The sequence below is a fragment of the Eubalaena glacialis genome, chromosome 10 (assembly GCF_028564815.1).
Source record: "Eubalaena glacialis isolate mEubGla1 chromosome 10, mEubGla1.1.hap2.+ XY, whole genome shotgun sequence".
Taxonomy (NCBI): Eukaryota; Metazoa; Chordata; class Mammalia; order Artiodactyla; family Balaenidae; genus Eubalaena; species Eubalaena glacialis.
The window spans coordinates 49,623,892-49,645,105 of NC_083725.1; the positions used below are offsets into that span (position 1 = coordinate 49,623,892).

A 21,214-nucleotide genomic window follows, 5' to 3' on the forward strand; every position below is an offset into this window, starting at 1 on the left:
CACCCAAAAGTATCACGACTCTTTCCAAGGGAGAAAGGCCAGCTCCCTGTTTGACCTGAATAGCATGGAAACAATGCAGTCTCATCCAATGAGCTGCTCTGTCAGGAAGAGAAAAACCCTCTGGAGCCACCACGCACCCAAACAGCATGGCACCTGAATGTAAATAATAAATACCCGATAGCTATGGGCCTCCTTTGGCTTACGGTCTCAGGAGGCTGGAACTGGATGATGCTTAGAGGCCACCTGGCACAACCCCAGCTTTTCAAAGATGAGAAAACAGACTGGTTAACATATCTGCTAAGGAAGGTGAAGCAGCCAGAACCCTGGTCTCAAACTCTGAATTGTGTTTTATATTCTCAATCATCCTGCCATCCCAGAGCCCAGGAGGGACCAGGATTCCTATAACACTCTCATTTCCTCTTGAGAAACTGGGCTTTTCCCACAGAAGCGCTGAAGAGAAAAAAGGTTATTTTCTGAGTTTTCTACTGCTAATCTGAAGGGCTCCCCCTACTGATCAGCACCTCAACTGGGCCGTCCAGTCTGTTGGGGGTGGGGGAGGGAAGAGATGAAAACAAAAAAGGGTCAATCACCTGGGCCTTTCTGGTACATAAACCATTCTGTGAATGCAATGGTGCCAATTCTGGCGTCATTAATACACAATTAAACACATGTGGAGCAGATCACCAAGAATCTGCTCTCTTAATAAACTGCTTCATGTAAACCTATGGTTTATATGTCATTTTCATTTCATAAAAAGACTCACCATAGTGTACCTTTAAAAGCTAGTTTTGCTCATGCATTTAATTTATGATTCCATTTCCAAAGCTGTGATTGCCTCATAACTTTTCAGAAACACGTCTTCTGAATAAAACAAGGTCCTCTTCCCTGCCTCACAACGCCATCCTTGATCCAGACCTATTTTGGGTACCTGGCTCCTAGAAAAGGATGAAAGTCCTTGCTGCGGTGGAATTTTACTTCAGGTGGTGTGGGACTTGCTGAGGACATACAGCCCAGGAGGGAGGCTGACCAGACACACGGTACCCAAGGCTGAGAGCCTTAGTGTGGATAAACATTTTTAAACAGCTGTCATTTCATGGAAGGCAGGCAAGATGTGCAAGCTGGTGATAAAAGAACATCAAGGACAGACTTGACAGTCCAGATTGTTAGCAGCTTAACTAAACCCTAGAATGAGAAAAACAAAAAACAGAAAACAAAAAACCATCAACCACTAAGCCACCAAGTGAGACTGGGTGGCAGGAATACTTAGAGGGATCCCGACAATGCAAATTTCCTTCTCTTCACAGGAGGAAGTCTGTCTCTGACAAGACTGTCGCGTTCACCCACCACAAATCTACACTTAGAACGACAGGCACAGGAAGATGAAATGCCCTATTCCCAGACACCTGAAGGAGAAACAAATCAGGGAGGAACGCAGCTCCCAAGTCTTGAAATTTAATTACCAGAACGTTTTTGGCCCTGGACTTCATTAAATTCAGGTTAGGAACTAGCCACACGATGTCATTCTTGTGGCAGGTACTGGCTAGACTGAGCCAGCCCGCACCGCATCCTTCCAGGCAGGATGAGTCAGGCTGCTTGCAGAGGCCCCCAGGTCGGGAAGTTTGTTGTGCCGCGCTCCAGGGAGCAGCACCACGAACCTGGACACACACACACACACACACACACACAAACACACACACACACACACACGGCACAGTTGACACTTTCCCCGCCATTCCCAAAGCACACGCGCCAGGAAAAGGCCAGTTCTCACCGCGAAGGGAACGTACAGCTGGGGAAGTGTGTTCCCTGGCCGTTTCTCTCCGCCCCTCGGGCTGATTGGACCCGGGCGCCCCCCAAATTCCCGGTTCTCGGGCTGGATTTCGAGAAGAAAAAGCAAAAGGGGCAGACTTACCTAACTCCTCGGGGCTGTAGGGCGCGGATGAGGCTTCTTCCACAAACTCACTGTCTGGAGGAAGAAGAAAAGCAGAAAAAAAAAAAAAAAATAGAATCGCAACCATTCAGGGCTAATGGATTAAGCATCAGTTACCGCGTAGGTCTCTTAGAAAAGCGCGGGTTTCTCTCCCGCAGCGACCGGAATCCGTGAACCGGGGGCCACGCGGGGTCCCAGATGCCCCATCCACTGGGGGTAAGAAATTGTCAAAGAAACTTGGCAGGGGGGGGGCAGTTCCACCCACGGACCAAGCGTCTTCCGGGCGCGGGCAGGTGCGCGCCAACTTTCCGTGGGGGCGACCCCACGGATCGCCCGGCCGGGCGCGCAGGGCCGCGACCTCATCCTCTGCCCTCAGCCCGCGGGGCGCATCGCGGCGTCCGCTGGGTCTAGCGTCGACGCCCCGGCGCCCAGGAGCCCCAAAGTTTCCTGGTGGGTCCCGCAGACCCGAGAGCGCGCAGCAGCGGCGGCGAGCTCCCCGCGCCCTCCCGATGGAGCGCCTCGCGCGCATCCCCGCCGCCCGTTGCTAGGCGACCGCGGCCTTCAAGCTCGGCAGTGGCGCGCGCGCTGCCTCCCAACTCCCGGTTGGAGGGTGGCTTCCCCACCCCCACCCTCTTCGACCATTCCTTACAAATTAGAGCATAACCAGTTTTAAAACGATCCCTGCTTTTTTGTACTATGTCTGTCCTACTCCGATGCTTGGGAAATCGTTTTTCTGTGCTTTTCATGGGGAGAGGCAGAATTTTCAGAGCTTGAATATTTCTTGCAAGGAAGGAGGAGCTTTCAATACTCCCAACCATCTCCTTGTTTTTGAACCTGAATTCTAACTCCACTCCAAACAATATTTCCTCCTCTTAAGAGACTACGTGGTTCGAGCAAGGAAGGCAATATGTCTCCATTTCACAGGTAGGGAAACTGGGGCTCAGAAGTTAAGTAACTTATGGATGACTGCACAGAACTGTGATGGGTGTCTGTGTGTGTGTGTGTGTGTCTGTGTGTGTGTGTGTGTGTGTGGTGTGTCTGGGGAGAGCAGAGCGGTGCTCCCTCTATTGTTGAGCGGTTTCAAATACAGAATATAGGAACAGAAGTTAGGGTCTGAAAGTTAGGGTCCTAAAGAAATTCACCTCAGACTGCGGGAATCTCCCTATTTGGGTCAGTGGCCTGAATAACCTACGCAGATGCATTATGTGTTTTCCACCAGGACTGACTGACTGCTTGCCTGGGAGGGCCCTGGGCTATGGGGATGTGCTCTAGAGAGCTGCTGGGAGAAAGCCAGAGGAAGGAAGGAGCAAACATGGAAAATGGTTGTCTATTCTCCATCCCTGTCCTTGGACACTGAGAGTTGGAGAGTCAACAGTCTGGGCAATGTCCTGGGGGCCTTGTATAGTCTCAGACTGATCAGATCACCAGCTGCAGCAGCCTGAGGGCTCCCGGATCGGTGCCAAGGTCTTCTCATTCTGTAAACTCTCAGTCATCTCTGGGTTTTCCACTGTCAGTTTACAAATTACCCAAATTACCATGGAGGACAGAAAGAAGCCACTTTGGCCAGAGTGCTCACAGAGGAATGGCTGGGGACCAGGTTGAGACTGTCCTTCTTCCTCACCAAGGTAACCATTCTTCTTCTTTTTTTTTTTGTTTTTTTGTTTTTTTGTTTTTGGTTGCCCTGTGTGCCTCCTGCAGGGATTGAACCAGGGCCACAGCAGTGAAAGCCCAGAATCCTAACCACTAGGCCATGAGGGAACTCCCCAAAGTAACCATTCTTGAGCTGCCTAGCCTTTCTCTCTATCCTCTTCTTTTTCCCCCACTCCTGACAATCTGAGCTCTCAATCCAAGAAGTGAATGTGCTTGGGTGAATGTTTGCACGCATCAGTCCATCCCCTCCCACCTCCTAGAAACCTCTATTTGCCCTCAGGAATTCATGGTTCATCACACTCCCCAATATCCTCAGCCTCTTCTCTGAATGTTTCTCTCAATTCCTTACTCTGATGGAAACCTGACTCTCCTTGAAAATAAGAGACCACATGGCCCACCACCTCTACTCCCTGCAGCCATCTACAGACGCTTGTGTTATTCTACCTCATTCCTTGAAGATATTGGCATCTGGATCACTGTCACTTCCCCCAATACCATTCCCATGATAATTCTTATTTCCAGTTCTACCTAATGGATTCTTCTCATACGCTGGTCTCTCAACTCTTCAACATCCTCTCCCTTCCTGGATCTCCAACTATCCCAGCTCCCTGCTCTCAGAGTGACACCAACTGTAATCTCAACACCAAGCATCCCACTCTCCAACCACCACCTCCTATCTTTCCAGCTTATTTTTTCTGTTATCCTAACCCAATGTTTCCTTGACCCCAACAGCTCCTATAATTTACTTATCCCATGATCTTTGATCATGATCTGTGTTCCTCACTCTCCTCTTGACCTTCCTTCCTCTTTTAATCACCCTAGTTTCTAGGTTTATTATTATCATTTCTCTCTTACATACACCTTCAAATCCATCTCTCCCTCTCTACCCCTCTCTCTCTTTCTCCTTCTCCCTGCCCCCCATATTAAGTCCTTGGGAAAACCATAACCCTAATAAAATCTAATTCTTCATCTTCTCTCTGCCATCACCCAGTGAAACATCATTGGAGAAGCACACCATCATGCTGACTGGTCTTGTTTTCAATTTGTAACCACTAACCTCAAGTGGATATTAGTGCAGCCCAGCACTGGCCTTGACATTGCCAAATTCCAACAGTCAGTTCTTGGTCCGAATAGGTGCTTTTGACCCCTGAACCCATAAGTGGGTGAGCTCAGAGGGACTGTCTGCAGGACCAGTCTCCTCTATTTCCCCATCATACCGGGAGGCAACTAGCCTTTGTATTCCAAGACAGACAGTCTACAGAGGGCTTTGGGGTCAGCCAGACCTTGGTTCTAATACCAGCTCCACTATTAACTAATAGTTTAATTTCTGCTAACCTTAGTTTTCTATAAAAACGGAGATAATAATCATATCTAACTCATAAGGTTGTGGCGAGAATGCAATAAACTACAGCATTTAGAGAGACTGTCACATTGTGAAAATCAAGTAAATGTTAGTTCTTATTAGATGGCATGCTCCTTTACAGCTGAGAAAAAATGGGCTCTTTTCTCTCCTTTAATAATTTTGAGTTACTGAAAGGAATCACTAAACCACAGATTACGCTTCAAATTAAAGGCTATGCACATTGCCCCATCTTTTAGTTTGCTTTCTAAGAGGTGCCTTGAAAGTTGGTTATGTGGAGTTGAGACCAGGCATTCCCACATAGGAAGAGCATTACAAATATTCTACCAGGTGATTAGGTTCTGGAGCCTGCCAAACTGTTCTAACTCACAATGGATTCCCCTTCAATTTGTTCCTATAAATGGATGGCTCATAAGCCAAGATCTTTTCTTACAGCACTTTAGTTATTTAAATTTCCTAATCAACTGAAGGTTAATGAGAGAATATTTTTCTTGTTTCAATATCTGTTGACAATTTTTCTAAAATATATGATTCCAATTTTCTGTCTTAGGAAGCAAAGCAGAGCAAACAATATGTTTCTTGTTAAGCAAACAATATTTATGGGGAATATACCATGCTTCCAGGACGGTGCTAGGCAATGCAGATACAAAAGTGATCAGAACAGGTTCCTGCCCTCATGTTGCTCACCTTCTAATAGGTTCAGAGGACCTTACGAAACCTTAGGCAATGTCCAAAGTGCTTACCCACACTTGACTTTTATAGGCCTCTTATAAAGAAACGATTCTGCTGGAGGGTCACTGAGTTATAAAGGACAGTGCACAATCTTATAGGTTGAAATAGTGCTGTCAAATTATTAGGGGAGAAATCACAGGGATGTTACTAGATCTCTCAAAGCCTCAGTTTCCTGATAATAATACTTATCTCATTGTATTGTCAGGAGAAGCCAAACAGGAAAAGTGTGAGACAGACCAAGCACAGTGCCTTTCTCTCCCACATAGAAGACTTAGGCATGCTGGAGTCCCCTCTTTTTTTTTTTTTAATAAATTTATTTATTTTATTTATTTATTTTTGGCTGCATTGGGTCTTCGTTGCTGCACGCGGGCCTTCTCTAGTTGCGGCGAGTGGGGGCTACTCTTCGTTGCAGTGCACAGGCTTCTCATTGCGGTGGCTTCTCTTGTTGCGGAGCGTGGGCTCTAGGCACGTGGGCTTCAGTAGTTGCAGCACGTGGGCTCAGTAGTTGTGGCTTGTGGGCTCTAGAGCACAGGCTCAGTAGTTGTGGCACACAGGCTTAGTTGCTCCGTGGCATGTGGGATCTTCCCAGACCAGGGCTCGGACCCGTATCCCCCGCATTGGTAGGAGGATTCTTAACCACTGCACCACCAAGGAAGTCCCTGGAGTCCCCTTTTTTGACTGTCCTTGGAGGAGAATGGGCTTCCTGCTGCCGTGGCCACTGAAGACAGGGAAGGAGTCTCTGATCCTATTTCTAGGGCAGCATTTATTAGAAGGTGGGACAGGTGGGGAGAAAGCAGCAAGAAGGAAGTGTTTCTGGGGCTCTGGGTGAACTATTTCTGGGACTCGGCTTTTCCACAGAAACAGAGTACACAGGGGGCTGATGTCTAATATCCACTCTAGCTGTTACCCACTACATCATGAGTTGAACAGACTTTTGGGAGCTAGCCTGGGAACCCAACCCCTAGCTTTAATATTTCTTTATATATATAAAGTTAATAATATATTATTCATCAATATTAATAATCTTATATAATATAGATTATATTATATATAATTCTAAATGTTTTAAATTAATTTTTATTATATAAGCAAATAATATATATTCAAGGTGAAGGAAAAAACATTTAGTACCCATGGGTATAAACTGAAAAATGGAAGTCCTCTCTCCTGTCCTATCAGAGTCTCCATCCCCAAACTGAAGCACTATCCACACCTTCCTGTGTGCCCTAGTAAAGATTATTTTTTAGGCGTATTCAAACATGTTTATGAATTGTTGAAACAAGTTGGATATCATATTATGGCTTCTAAATGAAAGACAATACAATTCTAAATGAGATTTTGGTCCAACCCCAATCATAAACTAAAGTGTGACTATTTTCTGGTTAGTAGGGCAAGAAAGTTTATAAAAAATCATAGGAAAAAAGTTTTATCAGCTGTTACAAAACAGTAAAATCCTGAACAAAATTTAGGCATTTAAAGAGTTATACTTCAGTTATCTGGAAAACTCACTTAATCATAACCCTCATTCCTCTGTAAATGAAGTATGCTCACATAGCAACATTGAACATAACTCTAGGATCAAAGGAATTCTTAGATCCATTTCTAGAGCTAAAAGCACACTCCAAATGCTTTTCAAGTGGCTAGAAGAGGGGTTTCTAGCAAAACAGCCATCGCTAATATCCTGCTTAGTGTGCAGGACTGCAGCTATGGACCAGGACCATGGCCCACAGGAGTCTGGGCGTGCCATTAGCCCCTGGCTGGCCTCTGCTGCAGCGGTGGCAGGGCCTGCCTTGACTGCAGGTTCTGCTTGGAGGAAAGGCCACAGAGCGGGCAGGCTTGTATGGGCTGCTTTGACTCTGGAGGCCCCCCAGGGACTACAGCCCCTTGGTCAGTGGAGAAAAGGAGAAGATGGGGTCTCATACAGATGTGGCTTCTTCCCCCAAGAGATGGGTGAGGGCTAAATGCCACATAGGGAGAAGTTTTTTTTCTCAGCCAAGGGATGTTATCAATTCCTTTACAAGAAAAAGCTGCACGGATGCCATAACAATAAGTTAGAATGGTACCCAGAGGCCACTCGGATCTGTGCACAGCCTTCCCAACACCTACCCCGGGAGGTCACCAATCTCAAGCATGAAAGACAGGAAGAAGCGAGCTAAGCCTTACCTCTGCCTCCCTCTCTACCCTGGCATCGCCCTTTGCTCACCTTCTCTGCAGGTAGTCTTCCGTCTCCTGGAGGCCCTCTGCTAGTTAACAGCAGAACAGAGTGGAGAAGCAATGCTTGCCCCTCCTCCCCTTCTCACCCTGGGGAGCATGGGCAGGACTGATTTAGGAGGGAAGAGTGGGTCTGTGTCTGCTCTAAACAAGGCATGACTCTCTCCTGTTATCCTGTCTCTTATCTGCATCCTCTCAGGACGAGCCAACAGAGGACAGCAGGAAAATATATGCACCCACCCATGTAGTTTCATCAAAGAGAATTTTGCATTTATTGGTCTCAGCATTAGTTCCAGGGCTGAATTGGCCCAAAGGACATCTCACCTTCTCCTAGGGTTTAATATTCTTTTATTTTACTACAACCCCACTTTTTTTATAATCCTTGATGAAAGGGAGAAAGAAAATATAGTTGCTTTGTTTCCCTTAAATGAAAATCAAGTCTCAGATAACTGCTTTAAGTGTTTGATGACGTCCAGAAAAAAGAAATGGGCTCTATAGGAAGAATAGTTCACTATATCTCACCTGAAAAAAAAATCATTACTCTTAGCAGAAACAATACAAGCCAAGAGATGATATGATATTAAGTCTGACAGGAAGCCAAGGATTCATTTTGGTAAAAATGCTAAATATGGCCTCTGAAAAATTCAAATACCATGAAGTAGATGCTACTAACAAAAGCAAGACATTTTATGAAATATATAAACAACTTGGATCTATCCAGCCCCCTGCAACCAGTATTCCTTTTACCAACTATGGAATAGAGATGAAGATTTAAAAGACGCCCCACTCAACATCATATCAAAGGAAATAAACTCTGGCTGAGCCAAGAAGAAACTAGAAGGTGTATGTGGCCATGAATCAGAATAAACCATTCCAAAAATACACAAAGAAAAAGGTCCCTGCAGAGGAAAATCATACATTTCCAGCTCACACTCAGTTGGATCTATTGAGTGAAATCAGACAAAATACCCTGTGTTAAGATTAAGGGTAAAAACATTTGCTGCCATTGAAATCTATGACTACACCATTACAAGAGACATCCATAGGATGGGTTTGAGTTTCTGCTGAGATGCAGAGACCATCCTGATCTCCCATTTTCCACCCCAGTATCCTGGACAGAGGCCTGAGAGGGAATCGCTTCTTTCAGACACTGCAAATAGAGTCTACCTGGTGCACAAGAGTCTCTCTTTTTTCACATTAAAATGGTTTTTCCAAGAAGCTATGGCCTTAGCAGTCAGCATACCATAGGTGCTGGCAGGAGAATCAGAGGCCTGAGTTCTGGCCTTAGTTTTGCCATTAATCTTGACAAGTCTCCAAACCTGCCTAGCCTGTATCTCCTCTGTAAAAAGAAATGACCTTTATGAAACTTGTTAAAACGAATGTCAATAGGAGACCATGGATAACAGATTCTGTTGTATTAATCTTTTTACCACCCTGTATGCAAGAGAAATAGACACAAAGCTCAACTTTACCCCAATATAAAATTAAAAATTAAAAAAAAAAAAGAAATAGACACAAAGGATCAAGCTTCATGGAAAGGTGGAGGTGCCCTTTGAAGCTGATGGAAAAGTGAAATGGACAGAGCAGAGCTCTGGGGAATGAAGACCTGAGTGTGAATGTGAGCTCTGCTGGTGTTTGCTATATGAGTCTTATGGTGCCTTAGTTATCATGCCTTCCCAAGCCTCAGTTTCCTCATCTGAAAAATGGGGATAATAATAACTACTTGAAGAGATTTCAATGAGGATTTGAATAAAATGAAATAATGCCCACAGCAGTGCTTGGCACCCAGACCACACTCAGAAAAATTTCCTTCCTTCCTTCCTGACATGTTAAAACTCTCCCTGACCTTGAGAGGGACCAGGAGGGAAATCCGCTCCTTCCTGTTTTTATAACCAGAATGGGAAAAGCACCACTGGATTTCTAGACACACCTGGCCCCTACTGCCAGGTTATGTTTCCCACGCTTCCTGACTCTTCCCTAATGAGGAGCTTAAGCAGGTTGGGTCCCCTGGGAAGAGTGAATGGCAGCAGGATTCCCAAACAGCTGAGCGAGCACATCTATAACAGGAAGAAGTGTTTTATGGATTCACTGAGAAGGGCTATGGAGGCCTCCCCTCCTGCACAAATCCCCACACGTCTGATGTGGCAGCTGGCAAATCAAAGGAGCGGCCAGAGGAGCTTACACTGCGCCGATCAGAAACAGCGCTCTGGCCCCCTTTTGTTTTGTGTGTCAGGCACTGCATATGATTTCATTTGGAAAATGTGTTCCAAGCCTTTAAAATAAGTTTGCATAACCACCGGCCCACGTCCTTGAGGGTATTTTAAGAGTGTAGGAAGCGGGAGTGGCAGAGGGACTTTCCTGCAGAAATTCTGTATCACCCTCAGACATCCTGGGTTCTCCCCAGCCAGCTTCCTGGAGGCTGACCCACCCTCATGGCAGCCCGAGATGCTCTGAGGATAACACAAAAGCAGATGTTGCGTGGATCTGGCCCTGGCTCAAGGCCCATGACTCACCAGGATGACTGAGCCTCCCTAGCAGATAATGCAGTTCTCAGAGGACTCCAGAAAGCCAAGAATAAAACCTCAAGGCCTGGACACTTCCAGGACTTTCCCTGGTACCTCACTGGAAATGTAAACCCCATTAGCCGACAGTGGGCCTCAGAGATGGAGCAGATGGGACCGGCCAGTGTTGGGAAACAGGGGATGTGGGGTAGGGGGTGGAGGAAAGATGCTCTGAAGCAGGTGGGTCAAGGCCTTGGCAATGCATTAGCTGAGGCGGCCATCAGAGGGTCTTGGATGATAATCCACACTTTGCGACAGAACTGCTGATCTTCTGGCCCAGCTCAGAGCTAGTGCTCTTTTCTACTGCGACAATTAAGTAAGCAATAAAAAATCTGTAACTGGGCCACCAGAGCCTTTAACTGAGAAGGCAGAGTAGCGAGGGTTGGAGGATGAGTTGTGGAGCAATAGCTTGGCGCAGCTTGGCGTTAGGCAGACCTCGGTTCAAATCCTCCCTCTGCCAGTGACCTTGAGCAAGTTTCTCAGTCTCTTCAGGCTCAGGTGTTTTCATTCATAAAAGGAGAATAAGGTTGTTGTGAGAATGAATGGCAACAGTCTATATCTATACAAAAAAGGCACTTTGGGATTGACGTATACCCACTACTATATTTACAAGAGGTAACCAACAAGGTCCTAATGTATAACACAGGGAACTCTGCTTAATATTCGGTAATAACCTAAATGGGAAAAGAATTTCAAAAAGAATAGATATATGTTCATGTATAACTGAATCACTTTGCTGTACCCCTGAAACTAACACAACACTGTAAATCAACTATAGCCCAATATAAAATAAACATTTTTTTCTAAAAAAGAATATCTTTCAAAAATAAAGATGAAGGGCTTCCCTGGTGGCGCAGTGGTTGAGAATCTGCCTGCCAATGCAGGGGACACGGGTTCGAGCCCTGGTCTGGGAAGATCCCACATGCCGCGGAGCAACTGGGCCCGTGAGCCACAACTACTGAGCCTGCGCGTCTGGAGCCTGTGCTCCGCAACGAGAGGCCGCGATAGTGAGAGGCCCGCGCACCGCGATGAAGAGTGGCCCCCGCTCGCCGCAACTAGAGAAAGCCCTCGCACAGAAACGAAGACCCAACACAGCCATAAATAAATAAATAAATAAATAAATAAAATAAAGGTGAAAAATGTTACCATACGTATTTAGGTAGAATTCAGAGTTTTACCATTATTTTTTTAAAAACAAAAAATAAAAATTAAATAGACATTTTAACAAAAAATAAAAATAAGAAATAAATTTTTAAAAATAGGGGGAAAAGGGCATAGCATAATGTCTGGTGTAACGTATCTACCTAATAAATGAATACAAATATGCTTTTGTAATTCGTCCAGTTCTGACTTAGGTCTGGCACAGCAGGGCTCCCACTTTGTTTCTAGTGTGCGTTTTCTCATCTCATTTCAACATTTCTCCATGTTTCCATTTTGCCACCCTACCTAGTCCTCTTAGGACCTACATCCTTTCCCTGGACCACAGCCTAGGCCTCTGAGAACCAGCCCAATACAGCTGCTCACAAGGACCTTCACATTTCAGCCACAATGATTCACTGTGACAGTGCGTCACCCACATATGGCAATGCAACCATACTCTGTCTTGGACACCTCCATCGTCACATTGATTGTCTGAACTGGGGCCAGATATCATGGTATCTGTTGCCCACTCGAGCTGAGCTTTTCCATCCACCCCAGAAGCTCATCACTTACCCAAGAGCAGTGCCTCCCTATTAGGTAGATCCAGACACAGGTCTGGTTCCCCTTCCTATGAGCCAGCCATACCTCCAAAGATTGTAGATACATGATGTGGTGAACTCAAGGAGGTGTGTGATAATGTTTGGAGCTGGTCACAATAGAATTTCTAGCCACCCCTTTGTCACAGTGATCCCTAGGGCTTCTTCCCGCTCTAAAATTGTATGATGGATGATTCTATTGCCTAGGTTACAAAAGCACCAGTGGACAAACCACACCTACTTAATTCTCTCCTCTGCCATCCAGCTTTGGTTAACAAGCCCTGGGGGGAGAGGGGGGTCACTGAATGAAATGCTCTAGGTATGCTGAAAGTAAGGTGAAGTGATGTAGTGGTGCCAGAAGAAGTTATGTGACCAGTTGGGTTGCCACAGTCAAAAAAGATTCTCAAGGAAAGCAGAAATATGTAGAGGATATGTTCCTAGCCATCATTCATTCATCCATCCATTCATTCATCAAGCCAGCCAGCTGGCCAGCCACCAAAGATGCATCAAGTATTTGCCAGGCTACTTGTGAAAGGGATGCAAAGGTGAATAAAACAAGATGTCTGCCCCCAAGAAGCTCACACATTGTCTAGGATATAGACAATGACAATACAGTGTGGCAACTCTGTGACACAGGAATCTGCAAGTTCTGTGGCAGCACTGAGGATGGACCACTCATTCAGATCAGGGTGGGGGTGGGTAGGTGGCAGCAGCAGGAAGAGATCCCAGAATAGATGACTTAAGCTGGAACTTCAAAGATGTGCAGGAGCTGGCCAAGTAGAAGGCACACAGCAATGACAGCCTTTGCAAAGGCGCACAGGTGTGTGAGAGCATGATGTATTCAAGGATCCAGGGGGAGGTCGATACAGTGATGAGAAGGGGGTTTGTTTTTAGTGAGGAGCAGCAGGAGATGAGTCTAGAGAGGCAGGCAGGGGTCAGATCAGGAAAGGAAGGCTGCATGTTAAGCTGAAGAGGTTCAACTTTATTCCATGGGCTGGGCTGTGAGAAGACACTGACTTAAGGACCTCTAAACGTGACTAGGGTTGCAATGCGACAGGGCACAGGAGTGAACAGCTATTGGTTTTTGTCTGGACTGCATCCAAGTGTCCTCTCTTAGAGTATCAAGCTTCCCTTTGGGGAATCTCCCATTGTGTGCGGTTGTCTTGGTTGGAAGATGTACCCTGATGCAGTGCAGAAGCTCAGTAAATGTTTATTGCTGTATAAGTTACCCCATTTTAGAGATGGGGCACAGTAGAGAGTGTAGTCTGGTGACCTGCATGTCTATCTTACTCTCTTTTTTGTATTCCCAGTGCTTGGCACATAGTAGGTGCTCGATATTTATTGAGTGAATGAATAAACAACAACAAATGGGAGGCATATCCTCTCTAAAAATATCATGTGAATGTGTTAACTTCAGTGGCCTTTGTTCTCCCATCCATAGAATGACTCCTACCACCCAAGTGGATCTCCATTAGATCTGGGGGATGGGTGATGGGGCAGACTCTTAGACCTGAAAGAGGATCACTGCTCTGTGTCAGGGTTGTGACTCTTACACTTGGATGCTCCAAGCCAGGACAGTAAACAACATCCCCATCAATTAATGCTGAGTTGCATTTATCAGATGCTAGGACACAGAACCAGAAGGAAGGTGGGCTGACCTAGACTGTTTATACCAGTTGCATTATCCTCAACTTTAATCTTTGCAGGGCTGTGGAGAGGAGAGGAGAGGGGAGGAGGGGGGAGACGGGCAAGAAAATAGTGCCTGACACATGTTAGGTGTTCAAAGATATGTGACTAACTTCCCATCTAGCTAGGGTAAGGGCTCAGTCAATGACAGCTTACATTACTCAGTGCTGCTTATCACAACCGTACAAGTAGGCATTCTTACTCTCATGTTAGAGCTGAGGAAACGATCAATTTTCTTAAGGCCACATAGCTTATAAGAAGGAAATTCCAGATCTGAACCCAGGTCTGTCTGACACCAAAGTCCATGCCCTCTCCTCTCCACCCAGCTGCTTCTTTGAAAAGGCAAACAGCACTGGGCACGTACAGAGTAGAGCTGGGGTGACACAATGGGTGCAGGAGTTGAAGAGGACCGCGTGTATCAGGGACAGCAAAAGCAGCCATACCCCCTCTGGTGTTGGCAAAATGATGAATTCCAGCATGAGACAGCCAGGTTCCTTCCTCCAAAGGCCATTTTTCACTGAGGTCCATGCTTGCAGCAAGTCTCTTGTATGTACAGCTCTCTGATCAAAGGGAATCTCCTGAAATAAATAGAGCATGAAAAAATGGAGATAAATGACTACTGATGCTCTCCTGGAAAGGGGACACTTTCTTGAAGGAAAGTGGTCAGTTTCTAGTTTATTATGTTTCTTTAGCATGCAAAGACTGTTGTCAAGATTCGGGCATTCCAAGACATGGAAACAACCTAAATGTCCATTGACGGGTGAATGGATAAAGAAGATGTGGTACATGTATATACAATGGAAGACTACTCAGCCATAAAAAAAGAACGAAATAATGCCATTTGTAGCAACATGGATGCAATTAGAGATTATCATACTAAGTGAAGTAAGTCAGAAAGAGAAAGACAAATACCATATGATATCACATATATGTGGAATCTAAAAAATGACACAAATGAACGTATCTACAAAGCAGAAACAGACTCAAAAGACATAGAGAACAGAGTTGTGGTCGCCCGGGGTGTGGGGATGGACTGGGAGTTTGGGGTTAGTAGATGCAAGCTATTACATATAGAATATAAAATAGATAAATAACAAGGTCCTACAGTATAGCACAGGGAACTATATTCAATCTCCTGGGATAAACTATAATGGAAAAGAATATTTTAAAGTGTATATATATGTATAACTGAGTCACTTTGCTGTATAGCAGAAATTAACACAACATTGTAAATCAACTACACTTCAATAAAAAATAAAAAATAAAAATAAAGATTCGGGCATGGTCTGAGTGTGAGATCTTCCGACAAGGCTATTCAGGTCTAGACACCGTGGCTTCCCTCTTCATTCAGTTAACAAATGTTTATGGAGCAACTATTGCAGGCCAGGCTTTGAGCAAAGAACTTACTGTGTATAGTTCTGCATGCTTTGTAGAATCCTAGAATTGCAGGGTAGGGTATCAATTTCATAAAAAAATAAATAGCTATATACTTCTATATAGGCCTAAAAAACAGACTGGAAAAATTGAACTAAAATTTGGAGGTGTTTCTCATTGTATTGGAAATATGAGTTCTTTTTATTTTCTTTGCAACTTTCTGCATTTTCCATAATAAATATGCATTACTTTTATAATCTGAAAAAAGTATATAATACATTTTATTTTAAAGGAAAATCCCAGGGCTGAGAAGGACCGTGAAGACCAATTTTCCACTTCCTCTTGAAAACCATGATAGAAAGTCCATGACAGGAGGGTTCTTGTTTTTCCATAAAAAGGACGCCTCACTGGCTGCCTCCAAGAAGTCCAGCCTGGGAATCTCTACCTGTAGACTGTATCTGGGAAGATTACAACTCATGGCCAAACTTCTGCCTACATTACAAAGAGACTTCATAACACTTCATAATGCATAACAGGTCCTCCAAAGGACGTGGCTGAATAACTGAACATGACTGATTGACCTAATCTGTGAATGCAGCCAGAGGGACATCCAGCAGGGCAGAAATCCTATCAGCCTAATTATGATGGGCACCAGTTATCAATGGTTGTAATCAGAGCAGCTGGCTTGATTTGGTCTCAAGAATGCTGTTCAGAGTTGCTCTGCAGGTTCTTGCACTGCCCATCCAACTGTAGACAAGGCAGTGTACTGCACTTTATTGGGTCCTGGCTCACTAGGGATTTGTGTTCAAGGCAAGCACCCAAAAATTTTAGAGGGGAATTCTAGACCAGAATGGGTATAGCATAATGCCATAGGGAAAACACTGGACTTAACAATAAATCCAGATTTTAGCCCTGACTCTTGCACTAACTGGGTGACTTTGGGCAAACACATTTATGCTCTCAGGGCTTAATTTCCTCAACTTCAAATGAAGGAATTAGGACTAGATGATGTCCAAGATCTGTACAGTCTTCCAGGATTTACAGTCTATAATAATATGTTTTTACATACAAAGATGACCTATCCAACCACATTAGTAGGCCAAGAAAGCTGTGTTATTTGTCCATTAGCAAATTGAGATATCAGCCTCAGCATGTGAGAGGTGGCTGATTGAGGCTAGAGGTAGTCTGCCATTGGAACAAGACATGTTCTCTTTTAGTGCAGAACTAAAAACATATCTGGAATACAAATCCAAACCTGGGCCATGATCTCCCTAGTATCAACATTTAAACAAATGAACTAAATAGTTAACATCTTATATCTTTACCAATTTTGAAATAATATCAACAATAATAACTACATCCTTAAAAAGCAACATTTATTTACCATACACTGATCACTCAAAACCATTTTATTAATCCTTGCAGTACCCTTGAGAGTTGGAGATTCTAGTAACTTTGTTTGACAAAAATAGAGCTTTACTGCTACAGTAATCAAGATAATATGGTACTGGCACAAAAACAGAAATATAGATCAATGGAACAGGATAGAAAGCCCAGAGATAAACCCATGGTCACCTAATCTATGACAAAGGAGGCAAGGATATACAATGGAGGAAAAGACAGTCTCTTCAATAAGTGGGGCTGGGAAAACTGGACAGCTACATGTAAAAGAATGAAATGAGAACACTCCCTAACACCATACACAGAAATAAACTCAAAATGGATTAGAGACCTAAATGTAAGACCGGACACTATAAAACTCTTAGAGGAAAACATAGGAAGAACACTTTTTGATATAAATCACAGCAAGATCTTTTTTGATCCACCTCCTAGAGTAATGGAAATAAAAACAAAAATAAACAAATGGGACCTAATGAAACTTCAAAGCTTTTGCAAACAAAGGAAACCATAAACAAGACGAAAAGACAACACTCAGAATGGGAGAAATTATTTGCAAACGAATCAACGGACAAAGGATTAATCTCCAAAATATATAAACAGCTCATGCAGCTCAATATTAAAAAAACAAACAACCCAATCCAAAAATGGGCAGAAGACCTAAATAGACATCTTTCCAAAGAAGACATACAGATGGCCAAGAGGCACATGAAAAGCTGCTCAACATCACTAATTATTAGAGAAATGCAAATCAAAACTACAATGAGATATCACCTCCCACCGGTCAGAATGGCCATCATCAGAAAATCTACAAACAACAAATGCTGGAGAGGGTGTGGAGAAAAGAGAACCCTCTTGCACTGTTGGTGGGAATGTAAATTGATACAGCCACTTTGGAGAACAGTATGGAGGTTCCTTAAAAAACTAAAAATAGAATTACCATATGATCCAGCAATCCCACTACTGGACATATACCCAGAGAAAACCATAATTCAAAAAGACACATGCACCCCAATGTTCATTGCAGCACTATTTACAATAGCCAGGTCATGGAAGCAACCTAAATGCCCATCGACAGGCGAATGGATAAAGAAGTTGTGCTACATATATACAATGGAGTATTACTCAGCCATAAAAAGCAACGAAATTGGGTCATTTGTAGAGACGTGGATGGACCTAGAGACTGTCATACAGAGTGAAGTAAGTCAGAAAGAGAAAAACAAATATCGTATATTAACGCATATATGTGGAATCTAGAAAAATGGTACAGATGAACCAGTTTGCAAGGCAGAAATAGAGACACGGATGTAGAGAACAAGCGTATGGACACCAAGGGGGGAAAGGGGGTGGGGTGGGATGAACTGGGAGATTGGGGTTGACATATATATACTTTATGTGTATAAAATAGATAACTAATAAGAATCTGCTGTGTAAAAAAATAAGTAAATTAAATTAAATTTATTTAAAAATAAAAGATAGAGCTTATTTATTAAAGTAAATAAGTAAAATAAGTAAATTAAATTAAATTTTTTAAAAAATAGAGCTTTACTTAATCATTGGAGAAGAGAGTAGTTTTCAAAGTAGATTCTCCATCCCTCTTGGCCCAGTGACCTCGACACTCACTGGCCCCAAGGAAATAGATTCGCAACGTGATATCTTCTAGATGTGTGAGGTTAGGCTCTCACACCCATATATTTTATTATATTAATCTGAACTACATAGGTTCATGTTGAGTGTTTTATTGACTTCAACTCAAAAACCCTGCTGGTTTCTCTGATGCTTGAATTTCACACCTCGGCTTGGGAAAGCCAAGCACAAAATGTGAAATGAATTGCATCAAACACAAGTATTTCAAGGAAGACTGATCAATCACATCTGTTACTGAAACTCTAACACCATCACATCAGTCACAGGAAGCCCCAGAGTGGCTCATGAAACTCTGGAGGCTAGAAAATATTTTCCAGACTCCTGGCCATATAAAACAACTTATTCAGAGTTTTCTATAAAATTTTTAACCTCTATCCAAGTCAAAATTCTATCAAAGACTAAGTCCATGAAAAAGAAACTAAAAGGCAAAAAAAAAAAAAAAAAATTTATGCAGCCATAGGAATAAGAAGTGAGGAAATAGTTTTGTCTAAAATAGCACATGGCAGCTCAAACAATAATATATACAATAAGGTAGGGTGGATGGCATGAGTGGGAAAGTCTATTGAAAACTTAACAGTTGTAACTCTGACTTTGAGAAGCATTTTTTCAAAGAGATATCTATAGTCCATGTTTATTGATGTATTATTCACAATAGCCAAGATATGGAAACATCCTAAGTGTCTTGTCAATGGATGAATAGATAAAGATGTGGAATATATATACAATGGAATATTATTCAGCCATGAGAAAGAAAGATATCCTGCCATTTACAACAACATGGATGAACCTGGAGGGCATTACGCTAAGTGAAATAAGCCAGACAGGGAAAGACAAATACTGCACCCTATCATGTACATGTGAAATCTAAAAAGAAAAGAAAAGTGGAACTAATAGAAATAGAGAGTAGAAAAGTGGTTGCTAAGGGGAAAGGTTAGTATAAGGGTAGAAACGTTCAACTCTAAGATGAACAAGGTCTGAAGATCTAATATATAACACAGTGACCACAGTTGATAACACTGTGCTGTATAATAGAAACTTTTTTTTTTTAATAAACTTATCTATTTTATTTACTTATTTTTGGCTATGTTGGGTCTTTGTTGCTGCGCGCAGGCTCTTCTCCAGCTGTGGCGAGCGGGGCCCACCCTCCGCTGTGGTGCGCCGGCCCCTCACCATGGCGGCCTCCCTCGCCGCGGAGCATGGGCTCCAGGCGCCTGGGCTTCAGCAGCCGTGGCACGCAGGCTCAGCAGTCGTGGCCCGCGGGCTCCAGAGCGCAGGCTCAGCAGTTGTGGCGCACGGGCCCAGCTGCTCCGCGGCACGTGGGATCCTCCCGGACCAGGGCTCGAACCTGCGTCGCCTGAATTGGCAGGCGCATTCTTAACCACTGCGCCACCAGGGAAGCCCAATAGAAACTTTTTAAAAGAGTGTAATTTAAATGTTCTCACCAAAAGAAAAAAAGATAAATATGTGAGGTGATGGATGTATTAACTAGATGGGAGAATCATTTCACAATGTATATGTATATCAAATCATCATGATGTACACTTTAAATAGCTTACAATGTTATTTGTCAATTACACCTCAATAAAGCTGAAAAAAATAAATAAATAGCAAAGAAAAAAAAAAGGTGGAGTGGGGAGAGAGAGAAAGAGAAGAACTAAGCCACCTGCAGAGTGGGACACTGGGATCTATGGAATACTGGCATAATATGAACACATAATTGATATTTAACAAATATTGGTTGATTGAATGAGTGAATAAATGATAATGGCCAGTGTGGGTAAGGACCCTAGTCAGCTATTACATCCCATTAAGCTCCCAAAGGAGACCTGTCTACCTTAAGAGAGGGTATGAGGCCAGATGGACCTTTGAACTTAAGGAGTTTAGCCTTTGGTCTCCCCGACCACCAGAACTCTTTTTGGATCCACCCCTGGAGCTGCCTAAGCCAGAAAATGGTTATCTTTTTTTTTTCTGGGCGCGCCACGCAGCTTGTGGGATCTTAGTTCCCCAACCAGGGATTGAATCCAGGCCCCAGCAGTGAAATCACCGAGTTCTAACCACTGGACTGCCAGGGAATTCCCTGGTCATCCTTGATTAATTGATTACATCTCACATCAAATCAATCACCAAGCTTTGTCCAGTTTAACTTTCAAATGTCTCAAGGATGCAACTCCCCTCTGCTTTCATTGTCTCATCCTTAGCTCAGCCACCATCCCTTCTCACTGAGACACGGCAATGACTTCAGTGGGTCCTGGTCTTTCTTTCCTCCAACCCTTTCTCCACTCTTTGTTGTAATATTTTTAAAACACAAATTTGATCATGTCACTCCTTGATCAAAATACTCCAATGGTTCATTATTCCCAGGAGAAAGTCTGGACCACTGAACGTGGCATAGAAGGCCCAACTATTGCAAAGTATTTGCAGTCCCTGAATTAGCTGCCCTCTTGGTCCTTTGGATATTCAGCCATTCCCAGAGCTGGAGCAAGAGTGTTCTTCCTGCCTCACCTTGCAAAATACAACTTATCCTTCACATCTCAGAATTGGTTACGTGTCCCCCTAGACTGCCCTGTTCTTGCTTCATTACAGCATGTATCACCCTGAACTGTAATTGTCTGTTAATATGCCTGTAGAGTTTAGTTCGTAGTATATGTATGTAAGAGCAGAGATTCTATTTATTCGTATCCCTAGCATTGGTACAGGGGCTTCGCAAGGTAAGCAAACACCCAATATGTGTTTGTCGAATGAATGAATATAGTACTGAATGGTGTTTGGTACAAGCATCCCTCAGTTTAACACGTCCCTTTGGAAAGTATTCTCTTTGCAACCTCACCCCCCTCCTCTGCTCCTTTGGCAATTTCTCCACCTAAAACCCGCACCCTATCTGCCTCTGTTTCCTGGCCTTATTCTGACCTTCTCATCCAGTCTAACTGGC

At 43.7% G+C, this 21,214-nt stretch overlaps 1 protein-coding gene across 1 annotated transcript in view; it reads right to left on the reverse strand.

The window, feature by feature from the left end:
• Positions 1-2,382, reverse strand: part of AMOTL1 (angiomotin like 1) — a 127,167-nt gene extending 124,785 nt beyond the window's left edge. Inside the window, exon 1 of the mRNA XM_061204038.1 lies at positions 1,913-2,382. Coding sequence (XP_061060021.1) covers positions 1,913-2,018 — 106 coding nt within the window. The 5' untranslated portion in view covers positions 2,019-2,382. The remainder of the gene's footprint in view (positions 1-1,912) is intronic.
• Positions 2,383-21,214: the final 18,832 nt, after the last annotated feature.